At 40.5% G+C, this 27,362-nt stretch overlaps 1 protein-coding gene across 3 annotated transcripts in view; it reads right to left on the bottom strand.

Moving 5' to 3' along the window:
- The window catches only part of TOM1 (target of myb1 membrane trafficking protein), a 210,576-nt gene that overhangs the window by 81,500 nt on the left and 101,714 nt on the right, over positions 1-27,362 (bottom strand). For all 3 annotated transcript variants that reach the window (XM_075833699.1, XM_075833698.1, XM_075833700.1), the window contains exons 6-7: positions 26,710-26,868; positions 14,440-14,556 (exon numbers count right to left, since the gene is read on the bottom strand). In XM_075833699.1, coding sequence (XP_075689814.1) covers positions 14,440-14,556; positions 26,710-26,868 — 276 coding nt within the window. The remainder of the gene's footprint in view (positions 1-14,439; positions 14,557-26,709; positions 26,869-27,362) is intronic.

Here is a 27,362-nt window from a genome sequence, read left to right as displayed (position 1 = left end):
GTTTACCTGGCCTCTCGATTTTATCCTGTCTACACCACGCAGCAGCGCCATTATAGATCCTAACTTTCTCCACTTGCATTCATCATACCCAAGCGGTCACCTCGGTAACCTGCCCGGATCTGGCAGCAGCTATTTCGTGGACCCTTCAACTCTCCTAACCTCACGGTGAGCATTTATATACCGTTTATTCCTCACCTCCATCTTCTTTGATCCACACCAAGTGGCGCCGTGGTTTCTTGCTCTCTCTCTACTTCAGATCGGACTGCATCCGCTCCGCAAAGCAGATACTCCGATACCAGGAGCATCCTACCACCAATCCCCGGTGATCCCCACCGGAGTTTTTTTGGCTGGAAGGTCGACTCCTGCACTGGCAGCCGCTATTTTGGATCTACTACATCAAAACAACTCCTTGCAACACCTTACAAGCATCTGGAACCTACACCCACGATGTTGGATTTCACCAACGAAAGGAACCGACTCCGCGAACGGCTCATCCTTGAATCCATTGGGACCGACACCCTGCCAGGACATTCTCACATAGTGAGTAACAATTCATCACTTGCAGAAACTCAAAAGATGACTGACTTATACTTATCTTTGGAAGACCTCTTGAAAAAGGAGGCCCTGCAGAACATTGACTGTCAATTTCTATCACTGTATATTTCTGGTAACATCACTCCTAGAGGTTTAAGGTTATTAATCACTAACCCGTACCCCACAGACCTAACTTTCAGCACTGACTGGAAGTCCGTTATAGATGTATGCCATCTAGGTTTCCTAGAAAGACTGCACACTAAACGTACTATGCTTAGCAATGCCCTCCTGTCGGATATCCTCACGATCAAGGAGCAACTACTACACTTCAGCGATCATTGTGATTTCTCTAAATTAGAGGAATCCACCAGCAGGAGACTGATCACCTATGAAAGAGATCTCTTTTTAAAAAAAGTGAAAAAACTAAAAAGAGACCAGGCAGATTATGCCATTAACCCTGTAGGTGACTGGAAGTCCAGCACCCTACCTATCCCTCACAATGATACCATTTTGCCTGATTATGTCAACACTCAAAATAGGAATACTTTGGGCAAACCTAATCCTGCAACCCCACAGGATAGAGTCATGACTTAGAGCTGTTCCTGAAAGACCTGCTGTAAGTCCAGACCTATCAACCGAATAAACGAGACAACATTACAAAGAAAACAAGTAAATCTTTCAGAGACCCAAAACCACCCTTCGAGAACTAACACTCCAACACCTGTCCCCAAATCCAGTTGTCACGACACAGTTCCAATCCCCACCCTAAACCCCATTCCAGAACCCAATTACCATCCCTCATATAGACATTTCAGCCCCATGGTACCAATGAACGCCTTCAAATCCTCTGACCTAGCTATCCATCTATCTCGGTTACCCTCTACTTCTGAACCAATGGAAGTCCCCCTACCCTCCATTATCCATTCCCCCATATCCCTGACCAATGACTCCACAGACGACATAGATGAGGACAATGGCAACAATTTCTCATCTCTACTCTAATTATCAATACACAATACTCCCTATTTCACCGATCCAATTTCACCCGAGGACCATTTCCACAGCCCACCAGAGGACCATAATACAACCCAGGGTTTCACAAACCCCAATATGGACCTGGCCACATCGGTCCTAGACTTTACATACGCAACAACGTCTTTTTTAGGACTGCCCTCCCAGTTAGTCAGACCTCCACTAACCCCCACTGTGGTGAGCAAGGACATCCTGATCCCCTACATCATAAGTCCCAAAGCCCAAACCATAACTCATTTCTTTCCAAAAATTCAAAAAATAAAGACCAAAAGAAAATTAGACATAGACCTAGAGGACGGAGAGGAGGCAAAAAACGCACCAAACCAACATCTATCACTCAACAAAAAGAGGAACCTGGTCCAACAGTAAAATTGTTTAATCTGTCACTACACATCTTAAACAGTTCCGAGCATAGCCTTTTGAATAGGGGCCTCTCTTTCTGCCCCACAGCATCAACTGACAGTTTTGAACTTTTTATGGACCTTAACAGGTTCATAAGAAAACTCACACTCACCAGACAATTTGCTATGACCAAATCCACCACCACAGCAGGTCCAATCATTGAATTACCTGGAAACCCCTCCACACTCAATGCCATCTCAGTGGAAGTCCACCCTAAGTCTAATTTTTACCCGACCCACCACCAGGGCCCAATGATAGAAACATTCTCGTCCCTGGTTAGCAACGAATTTAGGACACTAGACCTACCATTCCACTATATTGACAACCTAACTAATCATGAAAGAAGAGCCATGAAAAATCTCCAAAAGAACCAAGAAATTATAATTCGCCCAGCCGACAAAGGGGGGGCGGGGGCATAGTTATCCAGGATAGACACAAGTATTTTGATGAGAGCATGAGGATTCGTAGCGACACTACTTTCTACAGAAAACTCACTACCAACCCATTATCCACTTATACACAAGAATATAAAGACCTCATTGAGTCAGCTGCCAAGTCAGGACTGATAAATAAAAAAGAGAAGCGTTTCTTAACTGTCACCTTCCCAAACATGCCCTTCATCTACCACCTGCCAAAAATTCACAAATCATTAATCGATCCGCCCGGACGCCCCATCATTTCGGGAATAGACTCCCTCACAAGCAATCTTTCACATTTCATTGACCTTCACCTCCAACCCCTTGTCCTCACCTTACCATCCCACCTCAAGGATTCCACACAATTAATTAGAGATTTAAATGACCTAAATTTTGACCCTTCAACATCCCCAATCAGTTTTTTAATAGCAGACGTAACGGCACTGTACAGTAACATCCCCCATAACAAAGGCATAGAAGTAGCCCATTCATTCCTCTCATCCACTAATACAATCCCCGAACCCCAGGTAGATTTCCTAATCAACTGTATCGAATTCATCCTTAAACATAACATCTTCAGCTTCAACAGCAGCTTTTACCACCAGATTAAAGGATGTGCTATGGGCACCCGCTTTGCACCCTCCTATGCCAACCTTTACATGGGATCCTTCGAAAAAACACACATCCATGGTGAACACCCCTATAAAAACAACGTAATGCTATATAAACGGTACATCGACGACCTGTTTATATTATGGAAAGGCACTGAGGAGGAGGCCGCTCGCTTCATTGAAACTTTAAACAACAACTACGACCTATCATTCACACACACATTTTCCCCCACCTCCATAGATTTTCTGGATCTCACCATCAATTACGACAACGACAGCAACAAATTTACGACAAATACACATTTTAAATTAGTAGACGTTAACAGTTATATAGATTTTAGAAGCGCCCACTATCGCCCTTGGCTCAAAAACATCCATTTTGGGCAATTCAGGAGGATAAGGAAGAACTGCAGCACCGATAAAGACTTCAACAAAGAGTGCATAATCTTAGAAAAAAGATTCAAAGATAAATATTTTCCCATAAACCTTATAAAAGGCGCAAGATCCAAAGCTTCGAAACTTACACAAAAATCTTGTTTAAACCCCTCCATAGAGAAACCCAAATCTGGCCCTAGTAACTCCAATACCAACTTCATCACTACCTACAATAGAGGTAATAAAACGATTAGGAACATTCTCTCCAAACATTGGCACATCCTAAAAAATGATCCGCATCTTAAGGACACTCTACCAGACAAACCAAACATCACGTTCCCTAACCCTCAAAAATATTCTGGCTCCAAGCAGAATAAAGAAACACCCAACAACACACACTAATTTTCTTTCCAATCTCAAAGGTTCCTATAAATGTGGACATTCACGCTGCCTCTGCTGCAACACCATAAGCCACAAAAAATACAAATTACACTTCCACCGTCACCAATGAAACATTCACAATCCAAACACTCCTTAACTGTGGCAGCACTTATGTCATTTACCTCTTAGAGTGCCCGTGCCAATTACAGTACATCGGTAGAACCACCCAATGCTTAAGAACCCGAGTCAATAATCACCGGTTCAATATTAACACTGGGTATCTCAAACACAGTGTATCCCGTCACTTCTCTCAGGCACATGAGTGCCAATCAAATAAAATTACAATCACACCCATTGAATACATTCACCCCGACGTCCCGAATAGATTCAACAAATTAAAACAAAGAGAAAATTTCTGGATTTTTAAAATGAATACACTATACCCATTGGGTTTAAATGACATCACAGAGTCATCCCTAGACTAACTATTGAACCAATCCTAAACATTGAATAACCTCTGGATCCCACCAGCCCATACTTGTACATATACCTAATATTAAATATCCATAAATCTATACAGTACAATGAAACAGCCCACATATGAAACTATGGGACTCCTTTGACACTAATGCTCCGGCATTTCCCACTAACACTATATCAACTAGTTAATCCACCTTCCCCGCCCCTTAACAATAACCAGACAACCCCTCGTCCTGCATCTGCGGTTTCATATACAAACCCTAATGCACCAACGATCCTCGACAGAGACGCTCCCTCTCTAAGTAATTCTAAAAGTAAATCCAAAGGTATGCACCCATTCGTCCAGACATTAGAACCAACCTTTTCATTCCAATGAATCCAGGTATTGCCCCAACAAAATTCATTGATGCCATCCTCACCTCTATAATTATTCTAATTGTACCAAGCGACCCCTCAAATCAATCAATAATAATAATAATAAACACAAAAATAAAAACAAACCACCACATGGAACACTGCGTCATGCCAATGAAAACATTAAGTTTAGTTTCCATCACTCACATTTAATCTATATTTACCTACTCCTTTTCGACAATCCGTTCTCTGTTCATCTCTCACTGTTCCTGCTGCATAGCTCGGCGACCTTTGGCGTTTTGTGGGTCACCGTGCGTTCCATCCTGTTTTGGACCGCGTCGGCCACCGTAGTATAGTTGGTCTCCTTGACAACAAGTAACAAATCCAACTTTCACACGTAACCACTCATGTTTCAGACACACAAACGTCTTACGCTCTAAATAAACAAATAAACTACAAATCGGTTACTACTTGTTCACCACCTGTTCCCTCCCGATGTCATCAGTTAACCATTCAACAATAAAACACTGCCGTCTCCCATACACAATGTTCTTAGCCATCCCTCGACATTGTCATATAACAACTAAATAAAAGTTTGTTATCGTGACAACTCGTCTTTTATTTCTCTTATTGTTTTTACTTTGTTTATTGATTAAAAACTATTAATTGTCATTCCAATAGACTGTACCCTTTGAACTCTGACCCGCCTGAGTTTTTGGCGTTTTTTTTACCTAATTGACCAGTCTGAACTGGCCCTAACCAGATGACTTCCTTTTTTGTATATATACATGTCCTTTTCTTTGTGTTCACCATGCCTGACGAAAACGCCAGTTCGGCGTTGAAACACGTTGCATAGCAATAAAACATTTACGTTTACCTGGCCTCTGGATTTTATCCTGAGATGTATTAGAAAGAGTGCATTTTTTTCATATTAAAGACCATCTGCCGCAAGCTGCACGTAAAATGACTCCACTGCTTGACCCATATGCGTCTATTTTGCTGTTCCCGGACCTCTCAGCCACTATTTTACAAGCCCGTCGCTCATTTTCGCCTGTGACGAAGGCCTTACAAGCTGTGGCTATTGCATATAAGTGGGAATTTCCTACAAAGTTGATTGTAAACCGGAGAGGCACGTTACATATGGTGGAGGACGGTTTACGATTTTTGCCTAAATGGAATATTGCTCTATCAGGCTCCTTTCCTACTACTACTCCTGCTGCTCCTCGGAAAGTTCAGGATGAATGGAAGACTGCTGGTAAACGAGGACATCATGCATGACTTATAGAAAATAATTGCCAATCAGGGGTTGTGGTTGCTACATTTAAAAGCTGAGCAAATTGTTCACTGAGCTTGACGTTTGCCCCGACAAAAGAGTAACACCGGGTGCACTTGATGCTCCCGGCAACTCCAGTTGTTTTTTTCCCCCTGATTTCCCTCCTGGAGACCCGACCCTGGTGCATGTAGTGCACCGAGCCTCGCTGGTCGTTCTGTTATTGCTATTTTTTTTTAGTGTTTATATGTCCTTTCTCGTACATTCTGATTTATGCTCTGACGCATGCATGTTCCATAATACGGTCAATACAATTTACTTGACTGCCTGTGCTAGAATTACCTATTTTCATTCTATAATGCATTACGGTAATAAAAGTCATTTCCCTTAATGTTAAGGGGCAAAATAGCCCATTCAAGCGTAGTATGCTATGGAAGGAAGCTAAACTTCTGAACTGTGATGTTTTGTTTGCTCAGGAGACACATTTTCATAAACACAAAGCCCCAGCATGTAGTCATAAAACGTTCCCTCATATATACATGGTGTCTTGTGCAGCTAAACGTAGTGGAGTATTAATTGCAATCCGCAACTCTGTAGCTTTTTCGTTTCATGATATATTATCAGATTTACAGGGACGTTATTTGGGTTTAGTTTGTGACATAAATAATGTCACTTACACTTTTATCAATGTATATTTTCCTCAAACGAGGCATTGTAGATTTTGGTCCTCTCATGTCAAAAATTTCTGATATTAGTAGGGGATTGTGATTATTGGCGGTGACTTTAATACCGTACTTGACCCGAATCTAGATTCTACCACCACTAGTAGACATACTGACTCCTTGGCGGTTTCTATTGTATAGGACAATTTTTACGACATCTGGAGATGTCAACATGGTAGTGAAAAAGACTTTACTCCCCCCCCCCCCCCCTCGCAACTCATACTCAAGAATCAATTTTTCTTTTCGTGTTAATAAGTTGGCCCTCCTTCAGACTAGTTCCTCTGCGATAGGGGATATTACTTGGTCGGATCACGCCCCTATATAAATTCGTTTACAAGAACATTTTACTACTTCTTCTCCCTCTCAGTGGAGATTAAATGATCATATTTTAACTCACCCTGATCATGCTACTACATTAAGGGGTAACTTAGAAACTTATTTCTCTATCAATAAGGATTCAGTAGATGTTATGCCCATAAGGCTTTATGCGTGGTCTCTTTATACACGCATGTGCCCAAGCGAAGAAAAAAACGCATACAGGAAACGAATATTTTGCTCTTGAAAATTCGTACTTTGGAATCCCAAAATAAGGCTGTTCCTCTTCTTTCTCGGTCAGTAGAACTAAAATCCCCAAGGAATCAGTTGCAGACCATACTAGCAGAAAAGCATGAATACTATTATAAAAAAAAAGATGTAATTTTATGTACATAACAATAGGGCGGGGGCGTTGTTAATTAAACGGGTAAAACAAGCTTCCCCTAATTTACGTACTGCGTTCCTGCTTGATCGTCAAGGTAATAAAATCTCTGATACATGTCTTCTAGCAGACCAATTTAGAAGCTATTATAGCTCTCTTTGTAATTTAAAGAATGATCCACTGGTACATCAGCCTACAAAGGATGACATTGATGGGTTCCTAAGAACCATTTGTCTTCGAGTCAATTAGATTATATTTCAGCTCCCATATCAACTTTTGAGGTAGAGAAGGCAATTCTCACATTGCAACCCTTTAAATCCCTGGGCCCTGATGATTTTTCTAATTTGTATTTCAAACATTTTTCTGGCATCTTGGCCCCATTTTTGGAAGATAGTTTTAATAAGGCTGCGGTGGACGGTTGCTTTCTGCCTGAGATGTTGGAGGCTACTATAATCACCCTTCCCAAATCTGGGAAATAACCCACGACTCCTGCTAACTTTCGGCCGATATCGCTGCTCAACACAGATCTAAAGCTTTATGCTAAGATTTTATCGCTAAGGTTGGTGAATATCTTACCGAAATTAATTCATCCCAACCAAGTTGGGTTTGTGGCAGGAAGACAATCCTCAGACAGTACTCGCCGGTTTATGGACCTTGTTCAGCTGGTGGAATCCTCTCGAACGCCTTCTCTGCTTTTCGCTTTGGATGCGGAGAAGGCGTTTGACAGGGTTTTCTGGGGATGTTTGTCGGCTATGTTGGACAAGTTTGGATTTCAGGGTATGATAAAGTCTGCTATTCTTGCGTTGTATTCATGTCCATGTTCACGGTATATCAGTAGGCATCTCCTCCCACACCATAGGCTTATATGCAGATGATGTAATACTTTCTATAACAGACCCTATTGTTTCCATTCCAGTTTTCCAACAAATTATTACAAATTTTGGGAATGCATCATACTATAAAATTAACCCTTCTAAGTCGCAAATCCTGAATGTAGGTATAGCTCCTTTAACTAAATCCTCGTTGGAGGAGAGTTTTCCTTACCATTGGCAAGATATGTGTATTACTTATCTGGGTATTTCTCTAAGCTCCAGTAAAGATTTTCTCGGGTCTAACTATATACCCTTGTTGTCCAAGATGTCTCAATTAGTACAGAAACGTAATAAATCACTATTTACCTGGGTTACTAGAGTGGCTATTGTTGTTAAGATGTTACTTTTACCTTCCATTTGTATGTATTTATTTCGGACTGTGATTGTGCCGGTGACCAACGCTTATTTTGCTAAATTGCAGAAAATTGTCAGACTTCATATGGGAAGGGCGGAAACCTAGAATTAGATTTTGCACCATGACTAGAAACTGGACCAAAAGCAGTATGGGAGTACCGGATTTGAAAAAAAAATATTACTTGGCGGCTATTTTGGATCAAACAAAATTTTGGTGGAACAATTCACACAAAAAACGGTGGGTGGACATTGAAAGTGCACATTTGGGGATCCCATTAAATGCATTATTTTGCATGTCATCATCGCCCCTTTTACAAGGTTTCTAATAAATTGTCCAGTATTTCAGCTTCTATTTCTGCATGGAAATCGCTTTGTACATGTACCTTCGAATTAGATAGGACTATTCTTGGAGATTTACCCATACAATTATTGAATACACTTATTCCTGAGCTGGACCTCCGTTATTGGAAGGTAGCAGATGTAAAAGACAATTGGACTTTTATACTCTGGAGATTTCCTACGCACGTTTGAACATATTTCCGTACTCATTCTCTTCCTGCAAGAGAAGTTCCTCCAAATCCGTCATGCGCTACACAAAACTTCAATTCACTCACCAACATTCCCAACGGTTATAGATCAGTTCTTTTTATCTCTTAGGCCTGCTCTTCGAGGGATTCCATCGTTTTATAAATTGTTAGTGCAACCACAATTGATAAATGACCCCTCTTATATTCTTAAATGGGAACAAGATCTAAATGTTAACAATAAATTCGGAAGAATGGTAAACTGCAATCAAGGTTCTTAAGGGAATATTCAAGAGTGCAAAGTTATTGGGAGAAATCCTTTAAAATTATGTTGCGCTGGTACCTTACTCCCGTGCATATTTCTAAAATGAACCCCACTTATCCATATTATTGCTGGAGAGGCTGAAGGCTTGATAGGTACATACAGACACGTTTGGTGGGATTGTCCCCTAGTTTACTCATTTTTGCTGGCAACGGCAGGTCTTATAAAATCTGTTACTGGTCTCTGAGTTCACATACAACCTACATTTGCAATGTGTTTTATTGGCATGTCAATATTTGATGTGGAGGTGCGAACAGCGATAGGTCATATTATACTTGCGGCCAGATACATGATTGCGAGAACTTGGAAGTCCAATACTCCTTTAACTGCCAAAGAATTATGTCAACATGTACAATTCGCACATAATATGGCAAGACTGCTGGTTAAATCGTCTCATTCTATTATTCAGTTTGATAATAGATGGGATTCATGGGTTTCATATTACACGTCTCAGGTGCTTCATATAAGCAATTCTACTCCATAAAAATTTGCAGGTGTCACAATCGTCAGATTGGGGATGTTGATTAAACTTTGGTCTGAGGTCTATAGGGTCTATTAGTGGTCTTTTTTTTAGGCTTTATTCAGACGAACGGGATATACGCGCGTGCAACGCGCGTTGCACGGACTTATATTAGTCTATGGGGCCGTGCAGACATGTGCGTGAGTTTTGCGCTGCGTTGGTCCGTTGCAAAAAACTCACGACATGTCCGTTGATTCAGCGTTTTCAACGCATCACGCACCCATTGAAGTCAATGGGTGCGTGAAAACCACGCATGCCGCACGGAAGCACTTCCGTGCGAACTGCGTGATTCGCGCAACAGCTGTCAAAAGGATGAATGTAAACAGAAAAGCACCACGTGCTTTTCTGTTTACAAACATCCAAATGGAGTGTCTTTGAGAAGAGCGAACCCGGACAACCGAACCGAACTTCACCGGGTTCGGCCGAACTCGTTTTGGCCGAACCCGGCAAAAAAATATCCGGTACGCGACGTCAGGAGACAGTCACTGTCCAGGGTGCTGAAAGAGTTAAACTGTTTCAGCACCCTGGACAGTGACTTCCGATCACAATATACATGAACGTGTTAAAAAAAAAAAAAAGTTCTAACTTACCGATAACTCCCGGCTTCTTCCTCCAGTCTGACCTCCCGGGATGACAATTCAGTCCAAGTGACAGCTGCAGCCAATCACAGGCCAAGCACAGGCTGCAGCGGTCACATGGACTGCCGCGTCATCCAGGGAGGTGGGGCCAGATGTCAAGAGAGGCGCGTCACCAAGGACGCGTCACCAAGGCAACGGCCGGGAAGTTCTCGGTAAGTACGAACCTCTTTTTTTTTTTTTAACCGGTTGCTAGATATGGTGATCGGAATTCACTGTCGAGGGTGCTGAAAGAGTTACTGCCGATCAGTTAGCTCTTTCAGCACCTTGGACAGTGACGGGCGTCGGCTAGCCTCATCTCTATGCATCATACACGGATGACACACGGAGCTGGCAAGTGATTTTTGCGCGCGAAAAACGCCACGTTCGTGTGAATCCAGCCTTAGGATCACGGTGATTAATATGCAAAGGTGTTGATATTTGTAGTGATGTATTGTATCTTCAGAGTGTATATGTGAGCAATGTCTCAAATGTTGTATGTGTTTTTCTCGGTTTTATTTTATTTGTTTTCCTTATTTTCTACTATGTTGTATATAAGTGATAGAGATTTATTATTTTTGATTCCTGTGATTATCCCTCAACTTTGCGAAATTTTATCATTTTCTGAAAGTTGCTATTTTATATGACTGTGGAAACTAATAAAAAATTTACATTTAATAGTAGTTCTGCAGTGTCCTTTTTACAGAGTTGTGCATTTGTGCTAAAAACGTCCACTTATCTTATCTGTCTAAAGAACACTTTTCCCAGAAGCATTGTGGAACATCCAATTGGTCTCGGGCAAACTTGACGGGCCACAAAGTAATTTGTTTTGGACATTAGTGACTTTCTTTGTGCGGTCTTTCTATGAACATTATTCTAGTTTAGTATTTTTCTAACAGTGGACATATGTACAGCGGTTTTTGTAGTTTATAGAGTCTTCAGTAGATCTTTTGCTGTTCCCTTTGTGTTCTTTCTTTCAGGATTGCCCATTGTGCTCTTGGGCTGATCTTAACAGAACAACCACTCCTAGGGAAAGTAGCAACAGTCCTGAATTTTGCACATTTGTACAAAATTAATCTGTATGTTGATGTACACCCAGGTCTTTAAAAAGGCTTTTGCAGCCTTTAAACATTCTGCGTCTCTGTAACACGTCTTCAAAAAGCTGTCTGTCTTGAGACATGGTTCACACTAACCAATCTTTTTTGAGAACAGATTGGTCAGTAACCAGGCTTTGTGTGCCTTTATTTAATAGGCAAAGCACCTGTGAAACCCACACTTCCAATCTCATCTCCTTTATTGAAACACCTTTTGCCAATTAGCTCTTGGAGAAGTCATTAACACAAAGCTTCATTTACTTTTTCTCTATGCACCATGGATGTTTACTCAATGTGCTCAATAAAAGAGACAAACCGTACAACTGCTTGTACGTTTTTAGTTTAGATTGTGTTTGAAACAAAAATGCAACTCCTTTGCAATTATAGACAGTCTTTTATAAATAAATAAAAAAAAGTAAGAAGTTTAATCTTCTATTCTTCTTTAGATACAGAGTGACTGGATCAGTGTTACATTTAGTTGCTTACATACACAAAACAAAATCGACATGATCCAACTGGCTATTGCTTTGGCTGAGCAAGCAAATCTCTTCCCACTATGCATGGAATCTGTTAGTGGATGATGTGTAGAGCCACCGAAAGTGAAGTTAGCAGTACATTTCCAAATGCACTAAAGGCCTATGTACACTGGCCAATTATTGTCACAATTCACTTTTATTCCTGCAATCATAACGACAATTGGCAGGTTTGAATGGAGAGAATCAACCACTGTAAAACGTTGCAAATGTTAATGCTTGTAGTAACTTTTTTTTCCCGTAAACGGAAATAAAAGAGAAATTGGGGAATGGGGTAAGCGATAAAGCAACCAGTTTGACATGAACAGTGCAGTCAGAGAGATGTCATGGAGAAACATAATAAGTATATAAACAAAATAAGCAATATATAGGTCAAAAGAGGTGCAAATATAATAGCTAGTTATATAATCTAACTAGACTTGGAAAAATAAAAATAAAGAAGAAGTGGAATGGATTCTGGACAACCGGACACCACTAGGTAAATAGTAGTGCCCTTTTCATTTACACAAGTCAATGCTGCCTACTGCACAGCTCTCACGAGTTTCCTTCCCATTAAGAATACTACTGACGGAAATGTCCATCAGTTTGTTGGCTGTGATTTTCCAAAACACAAAATCAATTGTCAGTAGTTCAGAAAATCGTGCTGTGTAAACCCACCTTAACATGTCCAATACACATCAAAATCAGACATCAAGGAAGAATATAGGACACAGTGTAAACCCCTTTTGCTGCCAGGGGTTTCAATACATATTGTACTTCTGGTAGCTGGGACAGTTTTTGCTCTTTTGACATGTACAAATAAAACCTGAATTATAAAATAAAAATTTCATACTAAACCCCATTATCTGTATATTTTCTGAACGTGAACATCTAGAACATTGTCAAAATGTTACTCAGCACTTTATAAACTTTGACACCTCTATGTAATTAAGCATTAAAGTCTAATTTTTCGTTAAAAAGGTTTTAAAAAAAAAAATTTCAAAAGAGTTCACACAAGTCACTTATGCCTATGTCTACATGAAAATATCGGCACAAAATCACCAGACCTGAACAAAAAAAAATCTGGTTTTAAGCTGGAAATTTTATTAAGCTAAATGTATAAAAAACAAAAAAACAAAAAAAAGGATTACACACCTTGAATAGTGCACCTCAACACGCTATATATTTTCTGAAAGCAGACAATCTGAATATTGCAGTTGTCTTAACATGCTGTTTACAGCTGTCACCACCTTCATGTAATTTTGTGACAAATCTACAGAATTGAAAAACGTCATTAAATCTTACATATGCGCCTAAAACTCACATAAAAACAGGCGCACAAACAAAAAAAAAATAAATAAATTAAAAATAAAAAATCGATCAAGGTTTGCAAAGTTTGTATATACCACCAGTGTTTTCAATAACAAGAACTTGTGCTCAAAAACATTGAGATTGAGGCCCCACAATATTTGGCCTTCATTTGCAAATGTGATAACAAAAAGCAATGCTAGCAAACTCTAAAAAAACAACTTTTAGGCTTCGTTCACATCTGCGTTGGGCTCCCTTTCTGACGTTCCGTTAGAACGGGACCCTGAACAGACACAATCGGAAACCAGAGGTTTACGTCCCCATCACCATCGGCAAAACGACAGGTCCGGTGCACAACAGAAACAAACGGAAGCCATGGGCGCTGAAATCAATGGTGATGGGGACGTAAACCTCTGGTTTCCGTTTGTGTCTGTTTAGGGTCCCATTCCGACGGAACGTCAGAACGGGACCCCAACGCAGATGTGAACGAAGTTGTAGAAACCACACAAACATTCTATGTATAAAATACAACTTATTGTATTAACTTTATTGATGATTTCTTAGTTCGTGTGGTCTAAGTGCCTAGTGCGAGTTACTTGACGCCGTGATCCGGAAGCTGGTAAAAGTCTGGGTAGTGGTCAGTTGCTTAGAAGGCTATTTATTGACCATCTTCTCACCCCTTTTTGTTGAGAAAAAAGTCCCCCGCATATATGAGGATTATTTTTCCTCACATTATCACCCCCTTATCAATCACTGATTGATAAAGGAGGTAATAACACGGACAAAAGTTCATGTTATCCCCGTCCAAGGGGGTCATCTAAAGTCATACAGGAACAGGAGGGTAATCACAGATGCTGTCAGCACGTGCCCCCCCCCCCCTCTGCTCCTTCACACGGTGAAATGGGAGCTGCACTTCAGCCTGCTGTAGCCGCCATCTAGCATGAGCTAGGTCTATTTGTAGCAAGTGCTCCCCTGCCAGGACATATGAGATACATCCTTAGCAGGGAAAGCGTTAATAGAAGAATGGTTTTTCCCTGCTTCCTACCTGCAATAACTCCAAATCCGACTGTGTAGCTTTCTGAGGAACCAATTCGGTCAACATCTCGGACATGACTTTAACATTTCCGTTCACCACCTCCAATTCACTGCGCAGCTTCGCTATCTGCCACAAACATAATACAATATAAAATTATAAATACCATGCTTATAAAATGTTATAATATAATATATATATATATATACACACACACACACACACACATATATATATATACAAAGTACAGTCACATTATTACGATCTCCTACTTTCGACATCGGCAGCGCGTAGCCCATGAAGGAAGTGATGTGTCATGGGCTAGCTTGGTGGGTATATAAGGTGTGCGATAGGCTGTCTGAACACATATCACTCGTTGTTGCAATGGGTAAAAGGGGATATTGATCGGAGTTGCAAAAAGGGATGATTATTGGCTTTCGGGCCGAGGGTGGCAGTATTTCTCAAACCGCACAGTTTGTGAACTGTTCGCATGCTGCTCTGGTGAAAGTGTATCGTGAGTGGACAAATGGTACCATTGGGAATAGACTATGTGGAAACTGCGGAGCACCAGTTGTCAGTGGTGAGAGTTGAACGTCGGCAACGAAGGTACGCGAGGGTCAAACAACACACTACAGTGGAGCAGCTCACCGTGAAAATCTAGCTACCAGACATACGTCTAAAACAATTCAGCAAGCCGTACTGCGTATAGGGCTGCGAAGCAGACGGACGGTCACAGTTCCTATGCTAACAAATGTTGAAAAAAAAGGCTTCAATTTGTACGGCAGTATCCGAATTGGACCACTGATGATTGGCAAAGGGTTGCCTTCTCCAATGAGTCATGTTTTCGGGTTCATCGAACGGGTGAACGTTGGCATGTCAGGTGAGAAATGTCAGAGAACAAACACCCTGCAACTATTGCTGGAAGAACACAAACTGGTGGCGGCAGCGTTATGGTCTGGAGACCTTGAACCGTTTTGGGTAGGAATCCATCGTTGCAGATCACGTCCACCCATACATGTGGTTTGTCTTCCCTGGGGCAGATGGAATCTTCCAGCAAGACAATACGACATGTCATACGGCTAGAAATGTCAGACAGTGGTTGGAAGAGCATGACCAAGACTTCCAAGTACTTTCCTGGCCCCCTCATATGCCAGACTTGAAACCAATGGAGCATCTGTGGGACCACCTCAATCTTCCAGAAAATGTGAGATGGACTGCAGTTAACATGGCTCCAGATACCCGAGACAACCTACCAGCACCTTATTGAGTCACTCCCAGCACGTCTAGCTGCTGTCCATGCTGCAAATGAAGGTTACTCTGGATATTAGCTATGATGCAACTGTAAGATACTATATATATATATATATATATATTATATATATATATATATACACACACACACACACACACACACACACACACACACACACACACACACACACACACCATCAGTAAGCAATGAAGAAGCAATACTCCACATAAAAACTGGATTTATTTTACCAAAGGTTCACAGATGTTTTTTTTAACTAATTTTTGCCACAGAAAAGCTGCGATTCCACAGCAAAAAAAACAAACTCAGAATCAAAACAAAAAAAAAGTTATACTTGCCCAGATTTCTGTGAGTCTTCGTCAAGGCCGGCCTCCTGAGATGACGTTTCATCCCACGTGACCTCTGCAGCGTACAAAGGATGATTGGCAATCATCCTTTGTACTCTGGACAAAACCCGTACCTATTTCATTTCACTGCTCTTAAACTTTATGAAAATAAAACTTGGAAGAAGTTTTCCCGTTTTTAACAGATGCACTAAATTCCAGCGCTGGATCCATTTCTTTACCTCCTTTGTCAAGCCATTGATGGCTTGAGAAAGGTTCCTGTTGAACCGAAACGTTGCTTTACTGAGGTGAATAAATCCACTTTTTGCTTTCATCTACCTGAAGTCCTGGTGCCGTTGCTGTGTTCTATGTCTCTCTCTCTCTTATATATATATATATATATATACACACACACACACACATATATACACACACACACACACACACACCTATATATATATATATATATATATATATATATATATATATATACATATATACATACACACACACATATACGTATACATACATACACGTCTATATCAGCAGACTGCTACCTCAGTAATTGACTCACAAATTGAAGTTCAGAGCAGGACCACTGAACGACTGAATTACGAAGCATCGTACAGAGCGGCTGTCAGACTAGCAATTCAGACATCCATCGTTCAAGAATTTAGTGCATAAATTAGTATGACAGCACCATATTTATTTATTTATTTTACTCTCAGCTCCGTTCCTTTCAGCCTATGCTGAAGGCGGTTGTGGGAGTTTGACATTGCGCCGCTGGGCATGCAGAGAACTTCCTGTGAGGCTGCCTGGCGGAGACGTTTTAGAGGAGTCTGGTAATTTACATAAAATGTGCATGCCAAGCACACTCTGAAAATGACCACATTCATCTTTTTTTAATTAGAAGCGGAAGAGAAGCAGTGATCCAGCGCGAAATAGTTTAAACGTAAAACCCGTTCCAATTTTATTTCAAAACTTCTTAAAAATATATATATCAAATGCAAGGGTGGTTAGTGATATTAGCTGATGCCTACGCGTTTCGGACAACACTTATGTCCTTGTTCATGGCTTATCATAGACAAAATGATGCTATTCTGAAGTTTACATCCGGTCGTTGCAGGTGGAACGCAGTGCAACACAGCAGGAATGCGCTGGAGCGCAAATCAACTCTGAACAACACCTGAAATCCAGGAGGGCGTGTACTACTACACCAGGTAAGTAAAGTGTGAAAATACTGAAGCATAAACAAGAATATGTGTTGCTGTATCAAAACAGCCACGACTTTAGATGGTGTAATGTCAATATAAATAAATTTATATGTATTCATACCGACCAGATGTAAACAATGCAGTGAATGCATACTCACGCAAAGGAAGGGGAGACCATATCAACAGGCTAAAATTACATGAATGTAAACAAAAAGTTACAATGTTAAACTAAACAACTACTGGCTGGAACAAGCAGCTGTATACATTGTTGCTGTTTCTTAGACAAGAGACGTAAGTACCTTTTATCAAGTACCTGCATTCTTAAGCCACTAGCAAAACATCACGAAAAGAGCAATAATCAATACTATATGTGGGGCCACCATCAAATAATGGAAGGGCATAAATACCAGCCATATGCAAAGTTTAAACCCCTGTGTAATTGTCCTTCCAGCATTCAAAGAAACTAGTGGCACAAGGTTTCCTCCTACCTACAATCAATAGTGGAACATTAGTTATTTTATGAGATTAAGACCCTGGGGATACCTAGTTTTAAGGCCATAGATCCAGGAGGCCTCCCTGTCAAGTAGACGATGTCTCAAATTGCCCCCTCGGACTGGACTATTAACCCTTTCTATGGCAAAGGACTTAAATGTTTTAACTGACCTGTTGTTGTGATATGTGATAAAGTGTCTGGCTGCATTAGAGATATTGATGATTGTGGTATTTCTTACATAACCAAGGTGTTCTAAGATCCTAGTTTTGAACTTTCTAATGGTACATCCAACATATATATCATTGAGTGCACTGAGTGCAATTTGATGCATTTATTGATTCACTGTTGCAGTTGATGTATGTCTTTATAGAGAAATTCTTAGCACCTTCAGAATCGTGGAACGTTTTTGTGGGCTGAACAAATGAGCATATCTTACAAGGATTCGAACCACATCTGTAGAAACCTCTATGATGCAGCCAAGTGGTCTTGGTCCCAAAGGATGAAAACATAGAAGGGGAAAGTGAGTTGCCTAAGGTTAGGGCTCTGCCCGACACTATACGGCAGCCATGTTTCAAAATACTCTCCAATTAATGGTCTTCGATCAAAATAGGGAGATATTTCAATACAATCTTCTTTATTTGGGTAAACTGGTTGCTATAATGTGAGATTAATGTAGGTTTATCTTTATCATATATCACAACAGGTCAGTTAATACATTTAAGTCCTGTCCATAGAAAGAGTTAATAGTCCAGTCCGAGAGGGCAATTTGAGACATCGTCTACTTGACAGGGAGGCCTTCTGGATCTATGGCCTTAAAACTAGGTATCCTCAGGGTCTTAATCTCAGGAAAGAACTAAATGTTTCACTATTGATTGTAGGTAGGAGGAAACCTTGTGCCACTAGTTGCTTTGAATGCTGGAAGGACAATTACACAGGGGTTTAAACTTTGCATATGGCTGGTATTTATGCCCTTCCATTATTTGATGGTGGCCCCACATATAGTATTGATTATTGCTCTTTTCCTGATGTTTTGCTAGGTACTTGATAAAAGGTACTTACGTCTCTTGTCTAAGAAACAGCAACAATGTATACAGCTGCTTTTTCCAGCCAGTAGTTGTTTAGTGTTTTTAACATTGTAACTTTCTGTTTACATTCATGTAATTTTAGCCTGTTGAAATGGTCTCCCCTTCCATTGCGTGAGTATGCATTCATTGCCACGTTTACATCCGGTCGGTATGAATACATATAAATTTATTTATTTTGACATTACACCATCTAAAGTCGCGGCTGTTTTGATACAGCAACACATTCTTGTTTATACTTCCGTATTTTCACACTTTACTGTAGTAATCTCTGGGCAGCACAGTGGCTCAGTGGTTAGCACTGTTGCCTTGCAGCACTGGGGTCCTGGGTTAAAATCCAACCAATGACAACATCTGCATGGAGTTTGCGTGGGTTTCCTCCGGGTACTCCGGTTTCCTCCCACACCCCGAAAACATACCAATAGGGAATTTAGATTGTGAGCCCCAATGGGGACAGTAAAAGAGGACCTCTGTACAGCGCTGCGTAATATGTTGGCGCTATATAAGTAACTGAAATAAATAATAAATAGTAATATGTACTCTCTCACCCCTTCCCGCTGCGGCCAGTTTTGACCTTCCTGACAGAGCCTCATTTTTAAAATCTGATATTTATGTGGTAATAACTTTAGAATGCTTTAACCTATTCAAGTGATTCTGAGTTTGTTTTTTCGTCACACATTGGACTTTATGTTAGTGGTAAAATCTGGTCAATACATTCAGTATTTAATTATGAATAACACCAAGAATAACACCAATATGTGGCAAAACAAAATGGTAAAAATTAGAATTTTTATCAATTTAAATGCATCTGCTTGTAAGACCGATCGTAATACCACACAAAATAGTTACTAACTAACATTTCCCATATGTCTACTTTATGTTTGCATCATTTTTTGAACATCCTTTTACTTTTCTTGGATGTTGCAAGGCTTATAAATTTAGCAGAAATTTCTCACATTTTGGAGAAAATTTTAAAAAGGCTATTTTTTTCAGGGACCAGTTCAATTTCTGAAACGGCTTTGAGGTGCCCAAACAGCATTAAAGAAGCTGTCACAACATTATAAGTGGCCCATCTTCTACACAATGTGATCAGCGCTGTAATGTAGATCACAGCAGTGTTTTTTTATTTAGGAAAACTATCTATTTTCACCAAGTTATGACCTATTTTGTGCAGTCACATACTCACAAATTAACGTTACTGAAGTGCCTTGAGAGATAATACACATCGCGTCCAGCCAGGACGCGATGTCTATTCACAATCCCGACACTTCGGTAACGTTTGTTTGTGATTTACAGCACAGCAAGCGTAATCTCACTGTAAGCGGTCATTTACAGCATGATCTCGCGCGATTACGCTTGCTGTGTTGTAAGTCCCACAAAAACGTTACCGAAGTGTCGGGATTGTGAATAGACACCACGTCCTAGCTGAAGGTGATGTCTATTAACTCGCCAGACACTTCAGTAACGTTAGTGTGTGTATGTGACTGCACATCGTGATCTAGTAAGATCACTATGTGTAGAGTAAATGAATGGAGAGAAGTGTATGACGCTGATTGGTCAGAGTCATACACTTTTCTCCTCACCGCCCACTTGGTCAAAAAGTAAAACACGCCCAGTTGTCTATTAAGAAAGTCATTAGGATAAATCTCAAATAGGTCATAACTCCGTCAAAAATGATCGTTTTTCTAAATAAAAACACTGCTGCGATGTACATTACAGCACCGATCACATTATGTAGAAGATAGGCCACTTATAACGTGGTGACAGAGCCTCTTTAAAGCATAGTAGAGGTGAAATTTTCATTTTATTTTTTTTAAGAAATTCGCAGGTTTTACCAGAGAAATGCAACTAAAAATGTATTACCCAGATTCTGCAGTTTCTAGAACTATCCCACATGTGGCCTTAGGCCTCATGCACACGACCGTAGCAATGTGCACGGCCGTGATTTTCGGGTTGGCCGGCAGCGGACTGTCATCTGCGAGCCACCTGCAAGTCGCGGGCCATGCACATGGCTGCGGCCATTATTTTCAATGAGCCTGGACCGCAGAACACGGCTGTATATAAGACTTGCCCGCTCTTTCTGCGGTCCACGCTCCCGGCCATGCACGACCCGTGAAAACCACGGTCGTGTGCATGGCCCCCATAGGGCCGTAATTTTCCCGTGGATTTTCAGGGAAATTGCGGCCGCAAAAGCACGTTCACGTTCATGTGCATGTGGCCTTAGTGTGGTAATGGACTGAAGCACCCGCCTTAGAAGCTAAGGAGTACCCACTGGATTTTGGGGCCATCTTGTTATAAGATTATATTTTAGGCCCCATGTCAGGTTTAAAGAGGTCTTGTGGTACCAAAACCAAGGAAACACCACAAAAAAAATACCACATTTTGGAAATTACACCCCACAAGGAATTTATCTAGGTGTGTAGTGAACATTTTGACCACACAGGTGTTTCATAAATTTTATTGAAATTAGGCTGTGCAAAGATTTTTTTTTTTTTACAAATGTAGAATTTTTTCACTTCTATATAGACTAAAGGAGAAAGACCACCCCTACATTTGTAAAACAATTTCTCCCAAGTACAGTAATACCCGTATGTGGTCATAAATGGCTGTTTGGACACACGGTAGGGCTCAGAAGGGAAGGAGCGCCATTTGGCTTTTGGAACGGTTTCTGGGTGCCATGTCGCATTTGCTGTGCCCCTGTAGCACTAGTACAGTGGAAACACCACAAAAGTGACTCCATATGGGGAACTACACCCCCTTCTAGGAATCTAGAGGTATAGTGAGAATCTTGACCAAAAAAGGTTTTTTGCCAAATTAATTAGAATTAACCAATTCAGGACCGGGCTATTTTGAGCCTTCAGGACCAGACACCATTTAGCCATTTTTATCACGCGTTAGTTAAATGGCTATAACTTTTTTATTTGTTGGGCTGGCAACGTGATTTTTTGCGATTGTTTTTTCCGTAGATAGAAATGCAGGTTTCTTTTTTTTATCATTTTTATACACATCCTTTTTGCCATTTTAGAATTTTTAGGCTTAAAGTTTGAAAATAATAGTAAAAAAATAAGCTTTTTTACTTTTCAGTTATATTTTTTGGTAATAACATCGTTTTACCCTAAAATATACCTTTTATTTGTGATAGTCATTGTCTACCGTAAATTTTAATATATTACAGGTCTATATTAGGGAAATTGGGTCAGCGCTAGCGTTATGACTGATTGGCGGGGGGGAAACGTTTTATTTTGGCGTGGGTATTTTATGTGTATTTATTATTACTTTTTTTTGCACTTTACTTTACTTTTATTTTTTTATTACTATGGTCTGTCCCTCAAAAGGTCAGAAAAGACCTTTGGGGGACTTTATATATATATTTTTCCAGCAGCCCCAGTTACAGGGGAAATCAGCCCTCTCATAGTGATTATTGTCACTAATAGAGCTGTGCTGGGTCTAGTAAGACCCAGCAGCAGTCTGCCACTAACGGCACCCGGTGATCATGTGACCAGTCACATGATCCCCGGGACCAATATTCCTATACACAGCGCGCATTGAGCGCTGTGTAAAAGAGATCGGATGCTTCTATCTTCTCCTCAGGGTCCCGACATTCCGCTGCCCGATCGCTCGGGCAGCAAGTTAAAACCCGCGCCATAAGTAGTCTATGGCGCGGGTTTTAAGGACCCTGACCGCTGGCCGTAAATACACAGCCAGTGGTCGGTAACCAGTTAAGCCATGAAAATAATTATTTTTTTCCCGAATAAGATGTTTTAGATTTTTCGATTTCACAAGGAATAAAGAAAAAGCACAACAACATTTGCAAAGCAATGTCTCCCGAGTATGGCAATACCCCATATGTGGTTATAAACTGCTGTGTGGACACATGGGAGGGTTCAGAATAAAAGGAGTGGTATTTGACTTTTGAAGCATAGATTTATTTTGCTGCGATGGTTTGCGGAGGCCATGTTGCATTTGCAAAACCCCTGAGGTACCAAAAAAAGGTGACCCCATTTTTGAATCTACACCCCTAAAGGCATTTATCAAGGGGTGTAGTGAGCATTTAGACCCCACAGGTGTTTTTAAGAAATTAATACGCATGGATGATGCGAAGTGAAAATTTAAATTTTTCCACTGATATGCCATTTCAGTGCACAATATGTTGTGCCCAGCTTGTGCCGCCAGAGAATCTTACCCCATAAATTGTTAAGCAGGTTCTTCTGGGTATGACAATGCCATACATGTGGACATAAATGGCTTTTTGGGCACACTGTAGATCTTGGAAGGGAAGGACCGCCATTTGGTGCGTGGATTTTGCTTGGTAGTAGTATTGTTTGAGTATTACTGGTATTTCAGTTTATAATGTGGGTGCATATGTAATCAGTGCAGAGTACATCAGGGCATAATAAGAGGGTATAATAATGGGGTAAATAATACAATTATTTATAGATATGTGTTATGCTGTGAAGCAATCCGTTCTGCACAGGCCAGTGTCGCAATGATAAACGGTATCCTTTCTTATCCCCCTTTTCCTACGTAGTTTTGGAAAATTTGCTGGGAAAGGGTTGCCCTGGTATAATACGGGCACCCTCACCTCCAGCAGATGTGCTATGCTCTTTCCCTTCCTAGTGCCTAAATACTAGGGCCTTGAAACTGAAAGAATGTTTCCTTCCGGCCTGCACATCAGGATGTTTTTTCATCACCGCATTACTAGTGCTATAACTTTTTCAGTTGATGGAGCAGTGTGCGGGCTCGTTTTTGCAAGACAAGCTGTAGATTTTATTGGTGCCATTATGGGACACATACGACTATCACTTTTTATTTCATTTTTTTGGAAGAGGAAATTACTAAAAACAAGCAATTCTGGAATTGTGTTTTATCGTTATTTTGGGTTTTTCCGGCATTTACCGCGCCATACAAGTTACATGTTAAGTTTATTCTGTGGGTCGATACAATCACAGTGATACCAAATTTATATAGTTTGTTTCATGTATTACAGAATTTGCACAATAAAATCACTTTTTAAAAAAAAACTAAAAATTAGTTTTCTGCGTTGCCATATTCTAAGGCCCATAACTTTTTTATTTTTGCATAGACAAAGCTGTGGCAGGAATTATTTTTATTTTTTTTCGCAAGACGGGCTATCGTTTTTATTGGTACTATTTTGGGGAAAATTTGACTTTTTGATCACTTTTTATTCCATCTTTTGGGAGGCGAATACCTAAAAACAGCGATCCTGGCGTTGTTTTAAAAAAAAAATTTACGCCGTTCACTGTGCGGGATAAGTTACATAATATAGTTTGGGTCATTACGGATGCGCCGATACGAATTATGTATAGTTTTTTTTTACAATAACATCTTCCATAGACTCAACAATACTACATAGCTTGGTGTCATCTGCAAAAATGGAAATAGTGCCATTAATCCCATCCCCTATATCATTAATAAATAAGTTGAATAGTGGTCCCAGCAGGGAACCCTGGGGTACACCACTTATAACCAGGGACCATTCAGAGTAGGAATCATTGACCACAACTCTCTGGATACGGTCCTTGAGCCAATATTCAATCCAATTACAAACGATACTTTCTAAACCTATAGTCCTTAATTTACCCATTAGACGTCTATGAGGGACAGTGTCAAATACCTAAAGTCCAAAAACACTATATCCACAGCGGCCCCTCTGTCTAGGCTTCTACTCACCTCTTCAAAAAAACATATCAGGTTAGTTTGACAACTTCTGTCCTTAGTAAAACCCACGATGGATATTAAGCTTACTGGTCTATAATTACCCAGGAAAGACATAGAGCCCTTTTTGAAAAAAGGCACCACAAAGTGCTTCTGTCGTGAGACAAAGGCACATAAAACAAGGGCATCTATAAGATGCTTATAATCCACCTCTGTTGGCCAGAACAAAATGTTTCTACACACATTAAAATAAATCAAATAATCTTGATTTGCAAATTATTGGCAGAAAATTTAGAGGATTATGATTCCATCCCAACTGATAAAGAATTTGTAGTTATTCCCAAAAATCTTTACTTGCATGCAACAGTGTGGCACATGAACAGCATTCCCAGTTACTTTCATGCAATGAGGATATACTTTAGACCCCTGAAACTAATTTTACACCCCCTATAAAGATTTTCCTTAGGGTATTGAATGTGTACAGGTCCCCTCCACGAATGAAAAAATCCTCATGTTATTAAGTGATGTAGGAGATGGCATGAGTTGCTGTATGTAAATCTCTTTTCATCCATTCACTCTACATGAAAATGTAAAAAAAAAACGTAAAAAGAGGTTATCTGGATTCAACAAATGCCATTTTTTGTATAATTAAAACTTACCGTATTTTTTGGACTATTAGACGCAGTTTTTCTCTAAGGCCTCATGCACACGTCCGTAGTGGTGCGCACGGGACGTGATTTGCGGCTCGGATGGCCGCGGAGTGCCACCCGCGGCTGCCCACAAATCACGGGGTCGTGCACATTCATTTCAACGTGCCTGCCCTTAATAAAGCACATCCTATCTTTTTGCGGTTTAGGCTCCCGGGCAATGCACGGACCGTGGAAACCATGGTCGTGTGCATGCGCCCATTAAAATGAATGGGGCCACAATTCATATGCGGGTGAAATGTGGCCGCAAAAATATGTTTGTGTGCATGGGGCCTTAGAATCTGAGCTGTAATCTTCTGCTGCCTCTTATCTCCTGAAGGCAAACAGATGCCAGGAGCAGGAGACTGAGATTCAAAAGGTCCTTGCAGTGCAGTGTAATGGCAACAGCATATCCTGTGCTTTGTGTAAAGTATCTCTGTGTTATCTGCTCACTGAACAGTCACATCTTAGGGCCTGTTCACATCACCGTTTGCTTTCCGTTCTGGGGTTCCGTCTGAGGTTTCCGTCGGGTGAACCACGCAGCGGAAAGTGAAACCACAGCTTCCGTTTCAGTCACCATTGATATCAATGGTGACGGAAACATCGCTAATGGTTTCCATTCGTCACTATTCCGGCAGGTTTCCGTTTTAACGACGGAATCAATAGCGGAGTCTGTAACTGCTGGACTTGCACACCTGCTATAGTAGAAAAGTCGACAACCACACTACTTCTGAAGTTTTCACTCAAATATTGAGGAAAATAAAAGATAATATATATATATATATATATATATATATATATATATATATATATATATATATATATATATATATACCTGATGCAGATAGGTCCAAGATTCAGGCAGCACTCCAAGGTGTAAGCAAAGTAGAAAAGGTGCTTTATTGGTCCATAGAAAAACACAACGTTTCAGCTCAAAACAGGAGCCTTTCTCAAGCCTTTCTCTCACTTGAGAAAGGCTCCTGTGTTGAACTGAAACGTTGTGTATTTCTATGGACCAATAAAGCACCTTTTCTACTTTGCTTACACCTTGGAGTGCTGCCTGATTCTTGGACACACATACACATATATATATATACACACACACACACACACACACACACACACACACACACACACACACACACACATATATATATACACAAATCGAAAAATAAGCAGCAACTCAAGGGTTCAAGTGAAAAAATGGGTACTTTATTGCCCGTGCTATAAAGTACCCATTTTTTCACTTGAACCTTGGAGTTGCTGCTTATTTTTTGATTTGTATATACTTGGAACTTGGTCTGTTCCTTAGAGCTTGCACCCACACGCTGCCAGTGCTGCCTGACTGTGTGTGTGTGTGTGTGTGTGTGTGTGTGTGTGTGTGTGTGTGTATATATATATATTTAATAAAAATAAAAAAAATAACACAAAACTGTCTAGGTACCTAATATTTCATGATGTGCCATAGTTTGCTGCAGTTAGTGGGTCGACAAATTTTGCCATAAAGATGCAATTGCTAGCCTGAAAGTTCAGTGTACCTGTTCAGGTGAGGGAATAATCGGAGCATCGCTTGAAGTTCCTGTCGGAGCCTGACTTAAGTAAGGGGGTGGTCCAGGTTGACTGACTGAACCACCTCTTTGAAGTGTATCAGGAGGTGTCAAATCTGGTCGCGGCACAAGTTCCGGTTTGACAGAACTCTGTTGACGAAAAAATTGGTCAGTGAAAATAGTTAGATTTGTTTAGGTGCCATTTTGGAATACATATTTAATTTACATACTTAGATTATAAAGTTAATGCATAAAAAAAATAATTGGAGCATTTTTATGTTCGAAGTACTCTGCTCCCTGCAGCAGTGAATGGGGAACTGCACATGACATAAAACACTCTGAGCGTCAAGAAGTCTTTGGCAATGCAGGAACAAAAAAAAATTCTATGGATGGTGAATAGGCTAAAGGGGTTTTCTGGGAGGCGGATAGAAAACAAAAGCACTTACTAACTTACCATCGTTTAACATTCTGCCCCTGTTCTAGCTTACAGCTGCATGTAAATTATAAATTATAGGGCCACAGTCATTTGCTGTCAAACTGAGCATGAACAGACACTGGTCCATGTGGTCAGTAATTGCTTGAAAACAAAAGTGGGGCCGAATTTTTTAGAACAGTGGTATAATTTTGTATATATTTTGATTTCC

The sequence above is a fragment of the Rhinoderma darwinii genome, chromosome 7 (genome assembly GCF_050947455.1).
Source record: "Rhinoderma darwinii isolate aRhiDar2 chromosome 7, aRhiDar2.hap1, whole genome shotgun sequence".
NCBI lineage: Eukaryota > Metazoa > Chordata > Amphibia > Anura > Rhinodermatidae > Rhinoderma > Rhinoderma darwinii.
The sequence above is the reverse complement of the archived record's forward strand: the minus strand, read 5'-3'. Positions and strand labels throughout refer to the sequence as shown.